The sequence below is a fragment of the Meleagris gallopavo genome, chromosome 10 (assembly GCF_905368555.1).
Source record: "Meleagris gallopavo chromosome 10, MGAL_WU_HG_1.1, whole genome shotgun sequence".
Lineage (NCBI taxonomy): Eukaryota > Metazoa > Chordata > Aves > Galliformes > Phasianidae > Meleagris > Meleagris gallopavo.
Window position 1 is genome coordinate 21,662,937 of NC_139413.1, and position 24,986 is coordinate 21,687,922.

The following is a 24,986-nucleotide window of genomic DNA, read 5'->3' on the forward strand; positions in this document are numbered from 1 at the left end:
GGTAACACTAGTTCACTTTTTTTTTTTTTTTTTTCTTTTTTCCCCCAACTTTGGACATCATTTGTTGGAAACAAATCATTGTTCTGACTGCATCAATAATTACACTCATTCATCCAAATTAGGACTAGTGACAGGGAAGCCCAGGCTGTTGACAATAGCATAGTATAATAGCAAGGCTGCTGGAATAAGGTTTGTAAGACCCAAACTTTAGCAGTTTCTGTGTACTGGGGAAGTGAAGCAAAAAAAAGGAGGTAAATGGCCTCTCTAGGACCACCATGAAGCTATACTACCAGAGCTCTTAACTTCTGTTTGAAATACTACCATCTCCTGCATCGCTCTCGAACTGAGCAGCAAAAGGCCTTCTATTGACTTCATCTTCTAGAATTTCACTAATTTTAGAAAAAAAAGTCAATATAAACTCTCTTCTTTGATATGCAGCCATGTTAGCTTGCATTTGAAAGCTAAGATATCTGAGACCAAAATCTAATAAAGCAGTACTGACACAAAGTGATTTTTTTTCTAACTTCAGTAAAAGTTTCCGTTTGGTCTTAATTATGAAAGAGGAACTTTTTCTGTCTCTGGGATGACGCAATGAGTTGTAGGTAAAGAAAATGGAAGAGAAATAGTAGGCAATATGAAGCTGTGGTCTGCAAAATTATTTCTATTACACGGATGCTATCGCTTTTATGACAGAAACTATTAAAGCCACGTGAAAAGTTTTGCCTCCTGAGTGAAACCAGTAAGATATTTTAATGAAAAAGTAATAAGAAATCCTAAACTTCATTGGTGACAATGTACAAAATGAACTGCAAGTGAAACCACATGTTTAATTTAAGGAACATTTAGTTCCAAAAAAAGTCACATCTACTACTAATGGCAGCCTTTTCTTTTTTTTTCTATTGTACTTTTGAAGTCCATTACAATAGCACTCAGAATCATCGTCTACTGCATCACATTTTACCTACAGCTCCTTCCAACAGCTACTGAGCATTAATTGCTGCTACGGGGAGTGAGACTCACTGGCAAACACTGCAGTAATTGTCACTTGTAGCCAATGACATTTTTCTGAGATCACATGACATGTGGAAAAGAAAGATGCTTGTTTAAATTAATGCTAAAATTCTCTAATGAAAATTCTTTTCACTAATAAAAGACAAGAAAATCCCTGTTTTGTGTTTTTTTTTTTCCTTTTTTTTTTTCTTTCCTTCTCCAAGCATTTAGACTTTTCTTGAAACAGTTTCAAACTCATTCATACTCATCCCATGCTCTATTTTACATTACAGAAAGATCTACTGGTACTGGCTATTTTTTCCTAGTAAGACTTTCTTCCATGATTTATGTTGAGCATGAGGTTTCATCACTGCAGCAATTTTCTTTGAGAGATCTTGGAACTCTCCAAAGTTTTCACAACTTCTTAGACTGAGAGAGACAGATCACAGTAACTCCACCCATGGCTGAAGCAATGTCATCTGTAGAGTCATGTAGAAGGAAAGGCTCTCACAGATTTGCAATGCATAAATCCTTCAGGTTACAGTCGACACAGAGATTATGGCATGCAGAAACATCTCAAGAAGGCAACGGCATGGAGCAGATGCAAGAAGAAGTTGACAAGCAGCGTGAACATCATGGCTGAAACTGATCTACCGCCAACATTTCTCTTTCCATTGACTTTGTTGTTCTCAACAAAATTCTACCTCGCGTTCTGATCAGTCAGCAATGAGATCCCATCTGCAATTCCCTGAGATGCTGACGGCAGGAGCAGCCACCACATCAGACTACATCTGCCTGTAAAACCCTGGGGCCACCGCTCTGTTCCTTGAATGTTTTTAGAGACATCCGAACACATACTTTCCACCATTTAACACCTACTATTCTGTTACACATGTTGATCTTGCTCTGAACTCCTAGTAAACTGGAATCGGTGGAGAGGTGTTTTTATGGGTTGAGATTTTAGAAACCACTTAAGAGGAATGGCAGCTCACTTCTTATTAAAATTAATGACTTTGGGCATCAAAATCCCAGTGGTGGCTTTGAAAGCTTCTGGCTTAATTGTTTCCACTACCATCACATGAGCCACAGGTTGTAAACTCAATATTCCAGAACATTCTTTGGGAGGAGAATAAATAAACACTGAAGAAATGTTAAAATGTTGTAACCCAAGGAGGGTTATAAACTAACCACTTGTTCTTTAGAGTTGACACATAGGGAATAGATCGGTTGTGGCAACTGTGCATTACACTTGGTCAATAATGTTCCATTATTCCTGTACTACTATTGATTCCCTCAAGATCTAAGAAAGGCTGTTGGAGATTGTATGTTGACGCATGCTCACTTCTATGCTTTAAACTATCTTGAAGCTCTAGAATACTGGGCATGGGAGGAGTGAAATATCTCTGGTATAAATACTTGTAGACTCAACATCTCTTCCAAATAATTTAAAATATATTCACACAGTATAGAAAAAATTAAAAAGATCTAAAAAACATACAGCAAGAACAACTGAAAGCCAGTCATCAACTTATAGACAATAAAGAATGATTTTGTTAAAATTGAATTCTTAATAACGTCTAGAGACATGGTTTTTCCCGATCTGATTATCATTCTATAAATATTTAACCAGAAATAAAACTTTCAATCCATCTGAATATGCATATTTAATCCAAATATATTGTATGAGTATTTAAAGATATTGCAATTCAAAGCAAGGTAGGCTTCCTGTCAGATGACCACTGATTTAATTAGAATGTATTTACATTCTGGATGTTTTCCCCTAAAAAATGACGCCACCATTCTCCCTCTCCCTTGGTTATTTGCAGTAGGATACTTGAGCCATCAATCTCTTCACTGCATAAAGCTTTACCATTAGATTCACTGATCATTTCATGGACTATTTCATGCCTTTCCTTCCCAACGCACTGTTAGCACAGCTGCACTGCATGAAACCATGGGGATGTAATATCCTTTTTTTTTTTTTTTTTTTACTCCTCCACTACTGCTGAGACAGCTTTCCAAGATACAGAGTTATTTTTAAATCCAGAGAAAAGCAGGACTAGTTTTCACTTTGTGAGGCCACAGTGCCTTTTCTCAAAAAACTGTAAGAAATATCCAAATATTTGGACTGAATTTCCTGGTCCACACAAAGAACTCAGAAATTTTTCATGAGTAACTCCATACAACTCCAGGCTGAGAGGTTCCACCCCTTTTTAAGTGTATAATCCCCACATGCGATCATCTTTGAGAAACTCAAAGTATTTCAGACCCTTATGTGGGTTTGTCTCATAATTTCTTCCCCTGGGATGTACAGACCCGTGAAATATGTTCTCTAAAATCACAAAGTCCAAATAAGAAAATCAGAATGCCTCAGCAAGTAACTTAGGCTTCTTTATCCTAAAATACAGAACAGTGAAAACAAGGAAGCATTTATTCTTCAAAGCGCTTAATCCACAGACAAAGATCCCCGTGGTTTTGTTTCTCTTCTGGTAGATTTGCCATCCTTTTCTAATTCTTTTCAAGAACTAAAAGAACAAAACAAAACATGCAAGTAGTTTAGGCAGAGTTGTATGCTCCATTAGACTGCGTCAGCATTCCTCTGTCTTGCGGTTTCTAGTGCCTTTGTGTTGGCACTGATAACAGAAATTTGTCTCATCATCAGGATTTGCTAGGCTTACAGAAGGGATCTGGTCAAGAAAACAAAATTAACATCATACAGCTTACTTTCACAATCCCCAGCTTACAATTACTAAGGTCCCACTTTCACCCAACCCCAAGCCACCTGGGAGTCCAGACGTGCCCTTCTCCCTGCCTAAGACAAAGCACTGCTCCTGCCCTCTCAACAGCCTCCCAGTTTCTACAGTTCAGAGTGCTGTGACCGTCTCTAGACTTCAATGCCTCTCCCACAAGGTGCACTGGAGCTCCCACGCAAACATCACACCTTGATGATGGGGATATTTGCAACACTCAATTCATTAATGCCTCAGGAGCATCAGGTAGAGCATACCTTGCCAACACACCTCTGTTCATTGATGCCATCAGGGTACTACTAGTGACATTTAGGCTGAGTTCTGTTACTTTGGCACTCAACATCAAACCTCCCACGGTCTTCAGCAGGGCCAGGAATTTGCCCTTGCTGTAGCTGATGAGAAAGATCTGCACAAAAATATCCTCTTACAGCCAACTGACTTCCACTGCTGCTCAGTAACAACAGGGAACCTGTTCCATGAAATGAAGCTTCTTAAGCACATTGCTGCTCATACATGTTTTCCACACAATTAAATCAGGGTACCTGTCAAATCCCTGCCTGCTTATTCATCTGACAAAAATCCTCTGATTGGCTTAATTATAATAAGGTTATTTTATGTAGCTTGCTCTTGCCTTAGGCTTGTTTACTACAGCTAGAGCATTGCCATTTCTTAACAGAATTTGGAAACAAAGTTATTTTCATTTTTGCACCATTCTACAACTCACCATCAGTTAAATTAGGTTAAGTAATTAAATTAGATTACAGTCCACAAAAACTTGTATAGTACCTCTGGACTCAAAGCCACATCAGAGCGTATGTCTGGGAAGAACCACTGCTTTTCAAGGACTGTGACCTTACTTTGAGAGGGAATTTAGTTCTCTGTACAAACATATAAATGCAAATCCTCAACTCTGTGCATAAACAAAGTGAAAAGCTTGTGAGGTCAAGATATTCCCATGGATTTTAATGTTTTCTTTCCTAGTATGAGGAACTATAAAATGAAAGATCTGTGTAGAAGTTTTGCTAATTCATTTCATTAAAAGCGGAGCAGAATTGGGGAGTAGAAAAAATGCAAACTTTTTGCAATTCGAGTGTTTGAATTTGCAGAAAAAATAAGAGCTCCAAAATGTCTCTAACATGCCATTCCCACATTTTCAAATGGTCTTTCATTTCACAAATTCAAAATGTTTAATTTCAGCACTTTCTGAAAAAAGCTTTTGATTATTTTTCTGAGTCTTCTGTTTTCAAAGACTGGCCTTTTTTGTTTAAAAATTGATCTCGATTATAAAGAAAAATCCAACTAATAAATAAAAATGACAAAAACCAACACAACCCAACCACTGGCTTCAAAGATGTCCTCAAAATATTCCTTTTCAATTTGCTCTGAACTTATTTCCCCCTTCTCGACTTCATGGTTCAGTTTCTGAACTAAATAATCCTCTGTTCACACTACTTTAGTGTATAAGCAGCACACTACAGCCTCAGAAGGCGGGCTGAGCCCACAGAGGAGGAATGGGCTGACTCTCTAGTTTTGCTTCCATCTTCCACAGTAATAAATACCCTTCTCTGCTCTGGAAGCACACAAAAGAGATCAAAACCTCATCTCAGACTTTGTACTCCAAATCATCACTGTCCTGATATCACCGTACCTTTTTAGTGTTAAGCTATTTATGCCTAGATAGCATAGCCTATGCAAGATATTCACAATACTGCTTCCTTTGTGGTGCCTCACTGCTTCATGGAAGCTGTGCTTACAGCTCCTTGGGTAGAATATCTATCCCATTGCCCAAGACAGTCCATCTCCTACTCAAGCATCCCAGCTCAACATGGATCATGTGACTTTGCAGCTGTCCTGAGTCATCTGGTTTGTTCTAACGTCTTCACAGAGAACAAAAAGGGTCAAGCATTCAAATTATGACTTCTGCATGCCCATGTACCACTATAACATCTGTCACTTCATATTAACTTAAATGTTCAACCTTCTAATGAATTTTTGCATGCTGAATTTGCCAAGAATTTTCGATATTTCTGCTGCTTTTCCCTGCAGAAGCAAATGCTGGAGCATTATCTCTGAAGGGGAAATCCTGACTTCCACCCAATTCATTAAAAATACATAAGTTTTCTGATGAACCTAAAGTGACACAATTACCCAACAAAAGAACAATTTAGGCTCACATTTTTATTAACCTGGAGTATTTTCAAGCTTTATTCCACACTTTTTTCTTTTTTTCCCCTGAAAACTATTATTAACTAAAGCAAATATATTACTCTTTCTTTTTAACCTACCTTTTTAATAAGCACACATGTATTACTTTAATAAAGAAGAATGGTGGACTTATAACTGGGCAATGTAATCTGCTTCCTCTTTATAAAAATTTCAGAGCTTTCAATGTTAGCTTGAGGTGATGTCATATTAATAATACACAGTAGATTTTTCAGGTGCTGGAAATTAACTTCCATCATTCAATACTTTTTTTGCAAAGCATAAAATTCATATCCAGTTCAGCTCAATATGCAACAGTGAGTTTTTCTTGAAGTAATTGTGATTTTTGCAAAGTTTTGTTTTAGACTCTGGTTTTGGACAGTTCTCATTCTAGAGCATTTTGGTTTGGCCAGTGTCTGAGAAAATAGATAATGGTGACCAAATGCCACTGACTCATCTCAACTGTTATGAACTCAGACTCCAGAGATCAAAAAACAAGACAAGAGCTAGAAAACATCCTTCTTTCTCCCCCACTTGCCATAACCAAACTAGAAATATTCTCCAAAACTCATCCACCTTCTACCTCTATTTTAAGTTGATGGAGCTCCTGATGTCTATAGCTCCTCTCCAGTCAAAGTCAACTTCTGGGACACAGCTCTACACCTATGAATAAAGGCAGGTTTGCTAACTCAGCTGAAAAACTATAGTTCCCAAACCAATCCTGACCTCTGCGTAAGCATTAAAAAAGTAAGAATTAATTTGTTCAATCCCAACAGTTGTCATCCAGACAGGTTTTGAGATTTAGAAGACTGACAAACAAACAAACAAAAAAAAGGAACATCTCACAACTGGCTGCTAAATTTTATTGATTCCTCAACAGAATTACTATTAATATATAATGACTGTCTGTGTCTTTTTTTGCTTGCTATCCAAACTGAATTCTCCTCCCAGATTTTGTCCTTTGGGAACAACTTTCCTTTCTCTGCTGGATCCTCTGGACAAAAAAACATCTGCAGGAATACATACTTCTCATCACATTTTAAAAAGATACTCTCTGCAGAGACATCAACTGAGCAAGGTACTAAATGTCTAGCCTGGTGCATTTTCACAGACTTAAAATAGGTGCAGACTATTCATTGTATGCCTGTCGCTGCTCACTTCCTTCCCCTGATGGTCGTGAAGCTGGGCTCCAACAGAGGTGAGATAGACATAACGTGTGGATCACAGATCCGTACAAGCATGGCAACTTGTCTTCATTAAGTATTCTGTTCAGTCTAAGCTCTTACATTTGCAAGATGATAGCTAACATAGGCATATAAGTGCCTCCAGAAGAGATACACGGGCCACTTAGACTGAGCAGCAGGCAGAAGAGTGCAACCAAACAGCCCTAAGAAGACCACGCCTGTAAGAGATGCGACATCTCAGTTACACTGAGTTCACTTTTCCTCTCTATAGCTGATGTAATAAAGCATCTGCTTAGCCATTAATGGCTGCTGAGCTATAAAAAGGAACACAGAGCCAGTGTGCCTTTCTCCAAAATACTGTTATAGCCCATCTGTGCTGTTTTTATCTCAAAGCTTGAGTGCTTCCAAGAAAAGAACTGAACTGTTATCATAAATCCTATTCAGACACTTCTGCCTGTCTGTGGGCATTTGTCCTGCACAGTAATGGACAGAGCCTTTGAAACATAATGAAAACAGGAGAACACTTCCTCCAAAATCCACTTGCTTTAATGTCTAATGTTTTATCAAATCTGATGTTCAATGACTACACATAAGGACTATCTGTATATTATTCTGGTTTCACTTCATTTCCCACTCTACCTTAACTCATACTGATGAAACTGCTCGTATCAAATATTTATTTCTGCCTGACAAATCCATCCTTCATTAAAACTCTCTGTTAACAAAGCATGTTTTTTGCTATTGACGCCTTTTGGAAGAAAAGGAGATACTTTATTCACTTTTTCTTGTCGTTGTTAATTGAAATCTATGAGATTAAATCTTAAAATACAGTCTGAACATCTAGGAAGCATCTGAGGCCACAAGAAAGATTGATTTTTAATGAGTTTAGACAAAGCACACCAGCTAGTTACAATCATGATGATCTTGTTCCTCTTAGAACAAGAAAACTGTTCATCTCCATCATCTCTCTCCAACACCAGTTCTGGAATGAAAAGGTCCTGCCCACCACACTGTAGGGATGCTGACAAACATTGTCAGGGCTCTTACTATCATCTCTCCAGATTTAATTTGTCAATTAAAAAAAAAAAACAAGAAATTAGACTGAGCATTAGCAGGAACCAGAACCTTCTGTTCTCAAAACATTTGGTAATCTAAAGTTACTACATTAAAAAGATATATCTTATTCAAGTGAACCATCTTATCTGTCCACGAAGACTATCCCTTCCTTCACACCTTATGGCATCAGCTCATCTCTGGCACATGGAACACACACTTCATTTTCAAAGGGTCTGGAGGAAGAAGGGCTCAGTTTCAGCTTTTGCTTCTGCCTTCCTATCTTGCACTGAGCATTATTAGTTCCTAGTTCTCCCGTAAAGGACTTCATTTTTTCCCTCATTATTTCATAGGCAGTACTCCTATACTCAGACCACATTCCACTGTACGTGCTGAATTTGCAGCACAAGCTGGGGATGAATCCTTCACCAAAATGGCCCCTTAGGAAATCTCAGGCCCCCAACAAGTCCAGGCACAGCCCACCAAATCCCTGTAGGCAGGGATTGCCCAGTGGTTTGGGGTTTAGTCATTTAAATAACACTAAACAGCCATGCTCTCACAGTTTCCCTCTGGGAATTAGAAATCTCTTTGTGCCCCAGGATTCCACCCACCATAGGAATAAACTCCCCACCTCACATTAAGATAGCGAGAGGTTTTAAGAGAACCTGTGCTACCAGGGGATGCGTGGGCCAGGCTGCAAAACTGCTTCCCTCTGTTGTTGAAATATTACTCACATACAACGTTTTAATTAAAACCACAGAGTGATTCATCTGACTCATCTCTCTGCAATGAGAACAAAGCCTCGGGGCTGCCCCACTGGAATCTCTGAGAGAGAGAAGTTATGTTGAATTGAAGCATGGGCTCTTCCAGCAATGCTCTTTTTAAATGAGCTTCCTACCCAAAAGATAACACCACGCACACAAGTCTGTCTGTCTCTATTTCCCCCCTTCTCCAGTAAGGATTTGACAGTCAGTGGTAACAGAAATATCCCAAGCAGCACAAGTATTACAATAGATTATGTCCTTATTTGGAATGAAAATATGCAGGAAGGAGAAAGAACTTCTGAGGAATGGTATGAGCTCAGCCCTTACTTAGATCCAATGATTAGAGAACTCACAGGACCCTTAAATCTCATACTGACCAGGGGTTTCTCAAAAAGGGAAGGGAAAGTAAAGGGATGTGTGACAAGTCACCTCAGTACTGAAAGAAGAAAATGAATAGAACAGAACAGTTGGAAAGGACCGTCAAAGATCACCATGCCCAACTGCCTGAAACTTTAACCAAAAGTTAAAGCACAGAATTAATAGCATTATCCTTTTGAACACTGACAGGCATGAGGCGCCAACCCCCTTATCAGGAAGCCTTTTAATAGTATTTGACCACTGCGGTGGTACAGAAATTTTTCCTAATGTCCAGTCTGAAGCTCCTATGATGCAGCTTTGTACTGCTTCCTATCACTGGTCAGAGAGAAGAAACCAGCATGTCCCTCCATTCCCCTTCTCAGAAAGTTATAGAGAGCAGTAAGGTAGCCTCAAAGCCTTCTTTTCTCCAGACTAGACAAATTCAACCCTCTTCTCACGGGACACATCTTCCAGCCTTTAATGAAAAAACAAAATCTCTCTTGTTCCATGACTTCCTCTAAGAGTTTTAATTGTCTGTGCATATCATTTGCTTTCTTTCACTGATCTGAGTGGGAATTGCAGACCATTCAGCAATGATTGTATAATATAAATATTTAAATACATAGACACTGACGTAAATTTGTATCTTCATTTGTAAAACAAACAAACACAATAACCTGCTAACTCTGCTTTGCTTGAAGTCTATATCCTTTCTACTTGAGGAGGATGTTTCCAAAGTTCCCTCAGGGATTTAAAAACTCTATGCCTGCTAAATGTCAATAGAAGTTGCACTTCCCATTTCACTTGTGGCCAAAATCCATCATCTACACGTATGTTTGATACACATGCAAAACACTCATTTAACGTAAGCAAGAAATCACATGCCTCTGGGGGCAGAAAGCTGACTGCCTTGTGAGAAAAGCAAAACAAGGTTTGCTTTGACAAAATGGTTGCAAAAAAAAAAAACCACCAACTCAACAGTCTGTGGATGTACTGCATCCATTGACTGTTAGTTAATGAGCTCCTGGGTGCTACTACTGAGGGAAAGCACATATGGGCAAAACTCCGTGCATGTCCAAAGTTGGTGCAGATTAAGGTATACTTAAGCCCTTCAGCCAGCAGTGCTTGCTTTTCCCTTCAGAAATCATGAGGAGACAGTACCACAAAAGTATTCAAGATCCACATGAACTTTGTTTAGCTACTGGGGTTTACATAGGGTATATAGAGTACAGAGACACAAAGATAGGGGCACATAATATTATTAAGCTCTTGAAGATTGCCTCAGTCTCACTCCATAACTTGGCCTTTGCTTAACGATGCTGGCACTTATACAAACTATAGCATTCAGCAAAGCTCCACACCAGCAGCCATACAGAGGCTGAACAGCAGCCCAGTGCAGTCCCTTGTGATAGAGCTCTGGACAGGCTGTATCATTTTTCCTCAATGGACAGGGGAAGTGTTTATCTGGGAAGCATTTCATATCAATGACTCTGGGGAACTGTTTTGCTTTCCACAAATAGGCTGGTATGCAACTTCCAAGCACTCCCTATGGAAAACTTTGGAACACCAGCCATGTCTTTCCAGCAGGGATTTCATGTAGTTAATGCTCTGCATTTTTCATCCTGATTTATTCTTGCTTCACCTTGTTTCAAAGTGCTGCACTCACTTCAAATGCAACAAGGGGCTCATCTCTGCAAATGTGAACTTCGATTACCAGAGACTTCAGATTCATATTGCCTGTTCAAACATAAACAGAGATGTGCTGTCTTGACAGAGGCATTTCTGTGACTGCCTTTATTTTTGCAAGAGTAATCTGGAATTGTGAAACTGGGTTCAGATTCAAATCTTGTGTTCCACAAGATTCCACAGGGTTTGAAACTGGATGTCAAAGCACGTGGACTCTTCTAACTTTGCTGCTGAGTTGCTGAAGGTTAGTTAGAAAATCTTGAATTGATATATTTCATGGGAGTCAATGGGGAGGATTCACTGTACTTTTACTCACAAACAAGAGCACCAAACGAGGTCTCAGTGATCAGGACCAGCACAGTGGCGCTTGTATAGATGAAAGCTGGTCTGACTCCCCAAACACCAGAAATAATGGGAAATATTTAAATTCGAGTCCTCACATCAGCACTGATGCCCTGTGGGACCTGCTGGAGTCAACAAGACTGTAGGACCAACTATTTCCTTGAACTCAGTAGGACATGGCTACACTACGTGCAAATGCAGGCTAATTGTAGACTAATTTAGGCTGATATGAACAGATGTGGTAGACAGATGGGCACTGCCAAGTTCACAATAGTCACAGTACTCTAAGTACTCCCACTGTCTCCACTGATAAGTTGGAGTCTTCAAGGCCTGTCACAGTGGCAAAGGATCAATTTTACAAAATCACAATTACATGCAACCAACATGAAAGAGAAATCAAGGTTGAGGTCCAGAAAGATAATCTATTTCCTGTCAGTCTTTGCATGTATTAATTCTGAAATTGCAAGGCTGTAGCAGCGCAAGAAATTGTCTTCATTCAGAATGTCCTTCCGTTATATCAGTTGACACCCATTACATCTGTATGTATACACTACATCTGATCTGTGTTTCCTCTCTCCCGTTTTTATTCACAGGTCCATTTTTCATTCTCCCTGGAATGTAGAGCATTTGGGAGTGAAGGTAGAATGCCAAAGTCTTTCAACACCCATTAATAGAAATTTGTTTTATTAATTTAGATTGTGGGAAGAAAAAAAAAAGTAACAGAGTTGATCCTTTGCTCTGAAATCATGAATCATTCTCATGTGCATGAGAAGACACGTCCACTGAGACACCAGAGGCTGCCTCAGACAGAGTAAGTGATTAGAATTATTTTGCTAGGGAGTCCTGAGTCATCAAACGTAGTAGTTTAATTCCCAGGAAATGGGAAACATATTGGAATGACATTGACTTGTATGGAGCATGAGCTCTAGAGAAGGATGAACCCTTCAAAGGTTCTGGAGATCAATTCAGCTTGTGGAAAATTTTTAAGACTTGAAAGCTTCTCTGAAGCATATCTGATCTGGAGCTGGGTAACGCATTCCCAACACATGATTTACTCTATGAATTAAACTCTTTACATACTTTACAGATTACAGGGGAATTTACTTTGACTTCTAATAAAAATGATTCAATGATTATGACATAGAAAATATGTTCTGACTTCAAGATATTCCCTGTGACAAGAGCTTCATATATGCACTGTTCTTAATTTACTAGATCTATTGTAAGAAGTTATGTTTTTGGTGTTCCTGTTCCTGCTCCTAGCGCTTAACTAGGAAGAGCAACTGACATACATTCTTCTTGGTCTGACCTTTCACCATGCTTCACAGACATTTCTGATCCAAAGTTGGGTCAGGGCCAATGCAAAGCCACTCAGATTTGCTGAGATAGCATAAGTTGTTAAAAGTGAGACTGTACTGCACTGAAGTGGACAAGAAATGGCACAAGATTTCATCTCATATGCATGCAAGAGTGACCCTCTACTTGTGGGGGCAATTCAGAAAAGTTTAAGTAAATTTCAGAGGATGCCACAATTAGATCTGCAAGGTGTGACTTGATTATGTCACTAGTCACAGAATTGTTCTGGATTACTTCTAACCTCATTTGGAAAGTGAGGCTAAACACTTGATCACTTGTGGAAGATGTATTTATCAGCAGAAAACTGTTTTCCAACCCTTTTTCTTTTACAACAATGTTTCCAAAAGAATTTTGAGTGAAAGTGTTGATGAAAAAAGTCAAGACTACCCTTTTGTCCTGTTCCTTTTAGGAACTCATCAAGCAAAATTACTAGTAATTACACTCATGTCGAATCAAGTAGCTCTACTGATTGCAGCACAATCCACAAACCTCCTGGCTGAAAGAAGAGCAGTCAGATCTGGAAGAGGAAAAGCTATCTAGCCTAATGTGTGAGGTCTCTGCCTGACAACGTGATAGTGAAGGTAAAGGAAGTCAGCACTGCATAGACAGAATGACAGCAAACAGACCACAAACTTCCTTAGATAAACGACATCTTTCAAACCACACAATGCCACTTGATACCTTTGTGCCCCTTGAGCTGTTACAAAGTACAGCTGCACTTCAGCCCAGATTGATATCGCTTGGGACTGAGGCCATCAATCCAAAGGCTGAATACACAAACAGAAAGTTGATGTGATCTCCCTGTTTTGATACAATGCCGTAGAGAGGATGGTGCAGTTTTCCAAAGGGTTCCAAAGGGGACTCGACCAAATTCTTCAAACAGGAGGGGAGTTCACCTCAAATGATTAGTCAACTAAAATTAGCCAGATGCCTACTGCAAGCAAGTTGGGAAGGCTAAGAAACCCATGAGCTCTGCTCAAGACAGGCCAGTCTTTTTACACTGACTATAGTAGTTATATGAGTATAACCTCCATTTCCTACTGATTCTTTCACGGATCCTCACAATTAAAGATAGGAGGTAATCATTAACAATCTTGTGTTAATGATGACCCTGCTCTAGCAGCTATTGGCACTGATAAAAGTCTTGCTGTTGATGTGAGCAGTTTGCAACAGTTTTATTTCTAGTAACTATGGGCCAGAATTTTAATCTTATGCTAATGATGTTAGAATAAGAAGAGTTGGCTGGAAGCAGAAAGAGGATGAAAAATCAGCTTTCCTCTGGAAGGAAGAATTCCAAAATTTGGCTGAGAAATAAAGAACAAGTTCTGATAGTTTTTAAGTCTGCCAGGCTCTCCATGTTGACTATTATTTTGTAGAGCATAAGATCCAAATCTCCTAAAACCGATGGGCTGCAAAGCAGCTGAAAACCTAGGAATCTTAGCACAGGATACAGGACAGTTCATTGAGCAAGCTGCCCTTAAGCAAAAAGAAGCAAGCTCAGGCTTCCCTATGGCCTGTTGTGCAAGTTCCTGAGGAACAGAACGGTATAGAAAATGAATGAAATCAATTTTTCAAACTAAATTCTGCCAAGGACAAAATCTGATTACAGAGAACAGTAAATGCCCCACTGGGAACAACAGTCAAGCAAAATTCCTGAGAAGTTCTGTTCTGTATTCTTTCACCAACACCGTGAATTAGCTTACACTTTTTTTTTTTTTTTTTTTTGGTAGTAAGTTGCTGAATTCCACTCTTTCAGAAGGCATTTAGTGTTTAAAGATAGCCTGAAGAACATGCAGACACATTGGCCCAAGGCAACGTGTTGTTCAAGAAGTGACAGCATAATTAAATTTCCATAGCTGAGAACTTGTAAGTTGACTTTGCTTCTCTACCATGTCTAGGAGCTTCTCTTTAATTTCTTTCTCTCTATTTGTTACTTTGACTCAGACCCTATACTTTGTGGATGTAAGGTAATTACAGACAAAGAAAATTAAATCACAAAGGAGGATATTTTAAAAGTACGTGGGAAACCCTTGAAAATGTAACGTGTGTATTTTCATGACAAAATGTTGTAAGCATTAAGTTGTTATATTCTCCAGTATTAGATGAAGCAATAAATTTGCCAATGCACGCAGATGAACCCCATTTAATCCCTATACACCACTTACTGTAAATTACACTGTCAGAGGAAACCCCTAAATAATGGGTTTGCTTTTCTTCTGAGGGCAAAAAAGCTTGTGAAGGGAGTATGATCTTCAGGTTCAGATCAAGTCAAAGATCCAAAGGTTTACAATAAGATTAAGGAGAATTGCAGTATCCCAACTGGGAGATTATTCCACCCACAGATTTTTCCCTGTCATAGAAGGGATGAGATCCAGAATAGCATCACATCTCCCCAACTCTTTTTCTTCAATTAATTCAGTTGTTCTCAATGGAAATGCCATAGGTCTGATGATTCTTTCCTTCTCTCTTTTCTAATACAATTTTAATTATTTCACTTTAACTTGGGAAAACTTTAACAGGCCAAGGATGACCCAAACACTAAGAGCTCATGACAGTGAAAGTAGAGGAATCCTTTCAGGTTGTCACCCTAAAGCCCAAGTTGCTCAGCAGTCCCAAGGAACATGGCAACATTTGGAAGTCTCCAGAGGGCTTTCAGAGAAACACCATGCCAAACACCATGCTTTGCACACTGGATTTTGAAGGTCATGAATCTGAATGGAATGAAAAAGCTGTATCAACGTGTGGATCAGGTGTGCTTTCATCCTTTGGGAAACAAAAAAACATTTACAGTGGAGCAAAGAAACTTCCATTACGAGACAGAGCTGATGCTAAGGAGCCAGGGTCACACCTGTAGGATGCTGTGGGAAAAGGAGAATGAGCAAGCTCTTTGCTTCAGAAAGAAGGAACAGGAGAAGCTACAACAGCAAAGACACGTTGCTTCGTTTGGGCCAGGAAGTTCAACCATAAAGAGGAAGGGTAATTAATTTCTACAGCAGAGCTCTGAGAGTTTGCAATAAACTCTCAGATGGCCAGAAATAAAAGACTGTCAGGAATTCTTCCATTTTGAAAGAAGGCAGCATTGAGCATAATTTCTGAAAGAGAAGTCTGATGGAAATGAGCACAGCAGTGTGTTTTTTTGGCCTAGAAAAGCGTTTGCAGTATGTCAAGGCTCAGCACATGGCAGAAGGTCAAAGCCGATTCTGAGAACTCAGTAACAATAGAGAGTCATCACTGGACACAGGTGCTTCCTGAATTGATCTTGCAATTCGGCTGTTTCTAATTAAATATGAAGCAGCTGTGGCCCTTTATCTGCTCAAGTCACTGGAATCCATCTAAGGGGAAACTTTCTCCCTTCTCTCCTCTCTCCACAATCCAGAGCTCTGCTCTCCAAAGAGCCTGCCAAGGACAGCCAATTGGTCTGAACTCCAGAAATAAAAATTGCCTCTTATTCATCTCAGGGCACTGCAATGAGATACTTCTCCGTTCTCAGTGCTTTTATTTGGGGACAACAGCAAAGGCCAACAAAATAGGAAGAAAATATGAGCCGATGTTTGTCAGGCAAACAGATTCAGGACACATTCCATCAGGCACCAAATTAAATACATGAAGTCAATGTGAGGACAAGTCCTTAAGTGTTTACAGCATAGTTCTGCATTCTGAGTACAAGAGAGTATTTTTTACAGAAAAAGATTGAGTTTTAAAGCAGGTATTTTCAATAGTCAGCTAGTGGGATTATAGATGGGACTCAGAAAGGTCAGCATAGAACCACCAGGTGGAATAACAGCATTTCAGAAATCCATCAAGTGAGAACTCCCAAATACCTTACAGCACCTAAATGTACTTTACACAAACTTTTCCTTTCCAGTTCATTCATTCTGCAGCAATGAAAACCCTCCATGTTTTGGCTATCTTTTCCAGCCTGTCGAAGTCTCACTTTACTTTTCTCCAGCACCTTAAGAAAGTAAGAGCTTGGCTCAAAATTGTGCTTGTCACTAGACAAAAGAAAAATGAAACTCCAAGTATGCACTTTGGTTGTCCTCAAGATGAGCCATTTAATAACCTGTGCTAAGCATTCTGGACACAAGATGCTAACAACTACCAGTCTGAATGTAACAAAGCTGAGACAGCTTTGCTTTTGTCCCATTCAGCTCTTCTCAAGGCTTTTCTGAAACATAGGAACAGTAGTAGTTCTTTCTAAAGAGTATTCTCTTGTGCATTCTGAAATTGAAATGAATGGTAGAGGTTAAACTTGATTCCATGCTACCCCACCTAATTGTGACAATATTGCTTCATTATTATTGAACGATAAAGTTCAGACTAATGATCATTTCAATCATAACAATAATTATACTACTGTAGGAACAAAGAGCTAAAACACAAACAAAAAACAAACAAACAAAAAACAAACCACCCGACCAAACCAGCTTTTTTCCCATTAAGTAGGAAGTAGCACTGGTGTTTTGCTAAGGTTACTTTCATCATTTCAAAAAGCAAGGTTTCTGATTTAACCTGAGAAAGAGTATTTAGCAACTTCATGTCACGAAGCAGCCAAAATAATCAGCCATAACCAACCTTACTGTAGATATGATAAGACCTCTGGAAGTTCCTGCATGCCAGGTCTAATCATTCCTCTTGGCCCTTCTGGGCACAATCTGTGCACAAGAATCCCTTTTTTGAATTCCCTTGGCCAAAATATAAGCACGCAGCTGTTTTTTTAATTCCTCCAGTCCTTACATTTTTTTCCACATGCTGTCCACAGCTCCCTCCTCAACTCTCTACATTAGAGTCCAGATGACCTTCCCTGAAAACCATCCGATTTTTCAGCTGTCAGTGCCAGAATGTAATGCAGTGGGCTGGACTCCTTTACAAAGCCTAGTTCAAAGTAAAGCAGAAATGTCTCTATGGGTTTAAGCAGAGGAGAGAAAGACCTCTTATTTCACGTATGGCTCCACAAGAAACAAGACAAAGCCACCTGCATCTCAGTGATTCATAAAACCATTTTTTCCTTCAACAGCTCAAAATTTGTTTTGAGCTTTTACGTGTTTATTCAGCATATACATATGCTTAGTGTAGCTACTACCTCAAAAACATCTCCTCCTGTGGGTCCTTCTTGTTGTTTTCAAATTTCATCTTTTAAAGAGGAAGGAGAAAAGCAAAACAAACAAACAAAAAAAACAAACCAAACAAACGAAAAAAACAACAGAAGACAAAAATGATCAGACCCTAGGAATACATACAGATTCATTAACAGAACATCTCATCTTTACAGAGTACAACTGCTATTTACTATATACAGCCATTATCCCCCTCTCTCAACTCAGTCCAATACTCATGAATGTCAAAATATGTCAAATATGCACATCAATATTGTAGACAGGTTGCTCTGAAAGTAATGCCTCCTATATATTTCCATGGAAAAAATGACAGATACAAAGAACCCAATAACACTATATGATAGAGCAAATTCTCAGCTACAAACATTATTTTTCAACATAGTCACCACCACTACCTATGCATTTTTGCCAGCGATGCAGAAGAGCCCGCATGTCATGCTCATAAAAATCTGCATGGTCATCTAGAACATGCTTTGTCTTTCTCTCACTGTTGCAACTGCAGAAATGCACCACCTACCACCTCACTGTGCTAACATCCACTGTTTGGTTTCCATAAACTTTCAACAAGCATTGATGTATGCCAATGAGTACAATTTTTTCCACATGGAGTGTCATATGGTGACAAAATGTAACAGACTAATGGTGGGAAGGTCCAGCCTCTACTACCATGCCACCAACATCCACCTCTGACACTGGAGGCCAAAGCAATAAAACAGGAGTTATTACTTTCAGAGGAGCTCTTGTATGTATGTTGATACTTTTTTTTTTCCCCAGGAACTGACAACTTCAGGAAGGACCACCATGGAAAAGACACGTTGCTGCCAAGGTTGAGGAATGCATATACACAGAGAAACCCCCACACTGCAAATTGGTCAACATTAAGTAGTGGCATTGTTTCACTTTTCCTGCCCAATCATGTTCCATCAAGCCTGTGATGACTTACAAAGGCACATCCCAAGACCATAAAGAACAGAGACTGTTTTTGGATCTTTCTCACACTTCTCAAAGACTTGCAAGCAGCCAATAAATTAAGAGTTTTCACAATTTTCAGCTTAAATACTTCTTATGATGATACTTTCAGTTGAATGAAAATTACAATGGAAAATGCCTCCCCGAAAGGAAAGCTTTTGTCAGAAATGCAGGAACTGCATCCCTGCAGGAACTGTAAAACTCAGTTGTTGTTATTGATTACTTGGATTTTGTTTTGCTGTATTTTCAGACATAGGCCTTTTGGTTCATTTTAGCCAAAATTTTAAGCTCCAGGCAGTTAAGGCATTTACAACTCTTCCTGCGTAACACTGACTTTTCCTTACTGTCAGAAGTGCTTGTTAAACCTCCTCTGAATATGTGCTCTGCTTTGTGTTAGTTTTTTCTTCCACTTCTTCCCATTGTTATTTAAGACCGGGCTTCTATGGCTCAACATATTCCAAGAATCATTTAGGATAAATGCTCTGTCAAAGACACTTATGTACAGTTGAGCCATATTATATTCTATATAAATCATTGTGACTGTTTCACAAACAAGGCTGAATCAGACAGATTTTCCAAGTACAAGAAACACAGCTTTTTCAGACATGATCTCCTAACCCCCCAGTTAATTCCACCATCCTGAAACTCACCTCATATTTGGACTAAGTCATGCTGGCCTCACCAGGAACAACAGGACCATGCTGCTAACATTGTCTCCTAATGAGGATAACAATCCTATGATGGGGAAATCTCAGCCAATTTTTATCTGCAGATTGCAGGGGAAAGGTTAACTTTGCAAACCTAATGGTATCTCACCACCTCTTCCAGTTTTATTTTCTAAGATATTCATAACCTCAAGCAAATAAAGACCTCATCTGAACTGTCAGGAAAGAGAAGTCTATGGAAAGAAGGAAATCTATTTCAGTAGTTGAGGACAATTTTGTGCTGTACTTCAGCTTATACTAATGAAAATTGCCCAGAGCTTGGTAATCAGTCTTCCTTGCCTGCTTTACAGTTGATCAGATGGATGGAGACACTTGGGGAATATTCAAACACTTTTTACCTGTACAGCTCACTATCCAGAATGTAAGATGCGTCTGCTACGTTCAACATGGTCCTTCAGACAAAACTGAAATCCCATCTAAAGAAGATAGCCTGACAGAGAAAGGAAGTTGGTGGCACTTCACTGCTCTACATTAGAGAAGCAACCAGAACTCATTCGGAAAAAAAATTATGGGGCAAATTACCAAAACAAGACTTTTCTTGAAAACAGGAAGAAACTGCAGTGTCCTTGATCTGGTAGTATTAAGCAGCTGCGATAGGAATAATGTTCACAAGTAAAAAGAACAGCCACTGAAGCTCCCTAATTTTCCAGACTCATACTATGGATGCTTTATAGCACACTTTTTATCTGGAATGGGGTGGGAATGGAAGGTGCCACATCCTCTCATCCACCTCCTTTACTAAGGTAATAATCTCACTTCATTAGAGAAAAAAAGGAGAAGAAAACAAGATAAGAAAAGAAAATGATTAATAATCTGTGGGCAGCTGCTTACTTTCCAATCGGTTGTCCAGGAGGGGTGTGCTCCACTTCAAATCCTGCTTGTCTCAGTACATCAATCACAGTGTTGTTACCCAGGAAGTGACCTAAAATACAGGTAGAAAATAGCACTGTCAATCAAACTGCTCTGCTCACTCATTTGATTTTCGCCTTTTGAACAACAGGCTTGGGACACAAGGTAACCAGAAGCTAAACTCTAGCTCTAGAAGCAGGAAAGGCACATTATGCTATTAGTTGAGGTGACGCAACTGTTAACTGTTTAGCCCACAGCCTCTGGCAATGAGCAGGAGAACAAACAGCATACAGCCTGATATGATCTTCTTCCATCTTGTTTATCCCTCCCTCTCCTCACATGACCAAAGATGCGTATAAAACCTAGATAGATTCTTTTTTCATATTACTTTATTGTACAGGAATTTGCAAACCGCTAACATGGCAACTTTTATTATGTGCATTGACTAAAGGATCTTCTAATGTGGGTATCTGAATGATTCAGCAGTGGTGAAAATAATATTGCTCATGAATTGGAATAACTTACATCCTCAGATGTCTACCCTGCCCATCATTATTCATGGGCATCTGCTTATGAAGAAGCTCCGAAGTTGCTCTATTTATGGCTCATTGCCTAAAATGAACATGGTTCAGAAATTGCTTGATCAACCTCTCAGCTGAGCTGGGAGGGGTTGGGATGGTAACTTCATCTCTTTCCATATGAGGAGAATTAGTTTTGTAAATCAGTGCACTTTGGTGAAAGTGTAAAGGTTGCATTCCTATTCACAGAAGTAACAAAGAGCCCAATAAGTACTGCAGCATGTATGGGCCTTGAAAGAGTTTATTTAAGGGAATTCTATACACTTGAGTCTGGACCAAATCCTACTGGAGTCAATGGGAATCCTCAAAGGACTTTGGGCACAGACTCAATAAGGCGGTGTAATCCCTCCAAAGCTTTCAACTTATTGTCAGAGTTTCACATTGTTTTCAGGATGGTTTTGAGGTATAAAGCAAGGACACAAGAACTCTACTAACAGATTATATTTAAGTCCACGTAGTACAGTAACCTGACTCCAGCTGTGGCTTGCTGTAGTAAATAGTAAATACGTAAAAATACATAAATGAAAAAGACTAGGAAATAACAGAACAGTCCTCATCCACTACATCCTTTAACTTCTATCTCTGCATGGCTGGGCGACTCATTTATAGCCAGGTCAACACGTCTCACTGCCAGCCCTGAATAGACCAATTCGCCATGAATGCGCTCAGACCTCTGCCTCCGTCTACTTTTTGCCCCATGACATCTTGCAGCAGCGAGTTCCACCACGTGCCACATGTAGAAGTGCACTCCTCTGGTTTGCTTAGAGCTTGCTGCTCAGAGGGAGTACGCATGCCTTAAGCACAGGATAAATATTAAATATATATTTAATACAGAGATGCCCGTAACGAACTGTCTGTCTCCAATTCAGAATCAAATGCTTTTCACAGAGAAAAAAACAAGGCAGGCAAGACATGCCTGAATCTCTCTCTGTTCATACAGTCATCGGAAAAAACTGGAAAGAAAATTCTTTAACACCAATCAATACCACTATATGATGACTTAATGTAACTGCGAGCAGAGTCAGCCCTAGGACATTTCACCCATGCTGTATAAAGTCACAACGAATGTAAGAGTAATTCGGTCTCCAGTATTCCTTAAGCCTGCTTCGCTCTGCTTACACTGCCAACAAGGGCGCTAATTCGCATCAGTTGTGAGAATGATGTAGTTGTTCGGCTTTTAGCGCAACTTGCAAGGACTGGTAAGTGCTTTTAGCCAAAAGACATTTCTTTAAACGATTAAAAATACATTTGCAGAGCTCTAACGTGTTCCAGAATTCCTCCGCTTCTTTTTAAGACTACTCAAAATTTGATTTTCCCCTAGTTTACTTATAATAAAAGCCAAAGGAGGAGAGAGCAGTCCCAAAAATGTTTTGCACACCCTCAGGATTCAAGAAATGAGACATTTGTGAGTGATTAACTGGATTTGATCATATCCTGTTTTTTTTATGTAGTGGCCAAAGCAAACAATGGCCACAGTTCTGTCACTGGCAAGTGACACTGAGGAATCAAAACCAACGGCGTCAAGGTCAGGGACCTTTCTGTGTCCAAAATCCAATGCTCGACTTTCCTTTCCCTGAAGCAGTCTTAAATGGCAAGAGATTTCTTAATAGAAATGAATTGTCCTAGATCCAGCAAATCTTTGACATCAGGACAGTACTCAAAAGAACCCAATTTTAACTGCTTTAAATCCAGGGGAAAAAAGGGAAACTACGCAATATTTACAATTCCTCATCCACTAAATGGCAGGCTGACTAACGTCAGCTCCCCCAGCAAAACATGCAAATCCCTTTCAAGCCATGCATGAGGCCGAAAGTGACGCCTCCTGGACCCCTGCTCCTGACCATTCTGTTGAGACCACGATGACACTGGGACCTGCAGCATATGACAGCAGAGGAAAACGTAGACTCTCCAGCACCTTTTCCGCTCTAGCTCTGGATGCAGAAATTTCCAAAGTACAAAGGAGCAGGAATATGTGGAAGAGTAAGGTAAGGTCTGTGGAAAAAGGTGGCACCTGGGAGATCCCATGCAGTTTGGTCAAAAGAAATCTGAAAAGTCTCTTGCCATTACTGTAGTTCCAAGGCTAAAAGAATTCTTGGAAGAAATGTTTTGGCTTTCTTCCTGCTGATAAGTCTATGTTGTTTTAAAATCTAGGATGACTTTCAATATGAGAAATGTCTTACATAAAACAGCTCCCTATGGTCACATACAAGTTGAGATAAGCATTGATGTTGAATATTGACAACAATATAGTACTTTTATTGGCATGTAATAAAAAACATATTAACCCACGGATGTGAAGCACTTATGTTCAGCATGGATTTGGTCAGTAAGAAGTCCCTGCCTCTGGCTGCCCATATGTACAAACACAATATGTAATAATTGCCAGACTAGTTACAACATCAATGGATTTCATTTATATATACTCAAATTTTATGTGTACTTCATATGTGCATATGTGTGCATATATGTGTGTGCTTCTACTAAAAACTTCAAAAAAATTCTCTCCTTGGACAGAAAATTTCATTCCAAAAGGTATTAAGTTTTTGCATCCAGAGGTAGATCAGATAACTTAGAGGCACAGAGTAATGCTCTTGCTTCTGTGTCACTATTCCCCTCTTCACTGTAAACCTGCTGGATAAACTATTCTTGCAGTGGTAACCAAATTTACCTTGACAGCTGATGAAAGCTGGATCCAAGAGGTCAGAATGCTGCCTGCCTTGGGAATTCCATGCAAGTATGGGAGTAGGAGAGAAAGCAGACAGAAAAAATTTTTCTAGATAAGAATTTGAAAGTACCTGAGTATGAAGATACGCAAGAAAGCCTCTCCTAATCATTTAACCCGATATAAACTTAAAAAATAAAAAATAATTTCTTCAGATAAAATACAATCTTGACACAACAGTCCATTACACATTTATATTCAAGATATTTGTGATGATATGAGGCAAATACTCTGAAGTATTAGAACAAAATATCTAGTTAACTATTTGCAGGTTTTCATGCATTTACATTTAACATTTACTCTGTTATGCACTTCAGCTCACCAGGAAAGGTGTGAATGCAGTCTCCCTGTCCTCTAAGGATAAGCAAATATTCCCAAGATTGTCTTGAGGACAACTCACCAGTGACAAAGAGTTTTATTAGAGTGTGAATATAAACACAGAGGACAACTTACAGCATTTGCTGTGAGCTTCTATGTTATATTTGATTGAGGGCAAGATTTTTGTCTCCTTTGTCTGATGTTTTGTGTTTCTGAGACAGAGGATCTACGACTGAACACACTGGATGAAGATGTTACACAGCGTGGTTGCTAACATTAATCGAACGTCTCCCACCCGTTTCTTCTTTTTAATTAAGAACTGTGTTTTGCACTACACAAAACAGATGCATGTAATGCATTTCCTTGTCTCCCCAAGGTTTCATTTTTCACTGGAAGGAAGAAAGAATAAGCCACTTTGTTACAAACAACAACAAAAACTAAACAGGTAATACAAAATGCAAGGTTTCCACAAAGCGTGTGCATGTAGGCACACTCCTGAGAAAGTAGGTTTTCCTCCTCTTTGAGCAGAATGTGTTGGGGTCAGGAGAAAAGTATACTTCTCAGCCAGATCTAACAGTTGCAACTGAGCATTTTCTAATTGACCTTTGAAACTAAAGCTCCCCTTTACCATTTGGGACATCTTGGTGACCACATCTATAGCATAATCAAGCATAAGGTTGCATCTTTCAAAAGTTAAATGAACTTGGGTGTTCCTACACACAAAAATACAATCTTGTTTTGATGGAAGAAGCAGGAAAAATGTTTCTAAGCAAATACTATGTGCTTTATCTAGATCTCGAGATCTCCTACAAATTACTTTGTCTCTTCATTTCACAATTCTTTGTTCCACGGCTTAGTGGGATAAAGGGGTACAAAGGAGCAGGAGATAATTCCCTCACAAAGGACCTCCATTGCTAGAGCCTTTGAAGTTGTGCTAAAAAAGCCTTGCTAGCCCATTAGCTGACACACAGCAGAAACCTGAACTGTTTCCATGCACACTACAAGCAGAGCTATTTTCTGCACAATT

General features: G+C 39.3%; 1 protein-coding gene across 1 annotated transcript in view; it reads right to left on the bottom strand.

The window, feature by feature from the left end:
* The window catches only part of TRABD2B (TraB domain containing 2B), a 259,719-nt gene that overhangs the window by 26,415 nt on the left and 208,318 nt on the right, over positions 1-24,986 (bottom strand). The window contains exon 5 of the mRNA XM_085231346.1: positions 20,324-20,414. Within this exon, the coding sequence (XP_085087472.1) occupies positions 20,324-20,414 (91 nt within the window). The remainder of the gene's footprint in view (positions 1-20,323; positions 20,415-24,986) is intronic.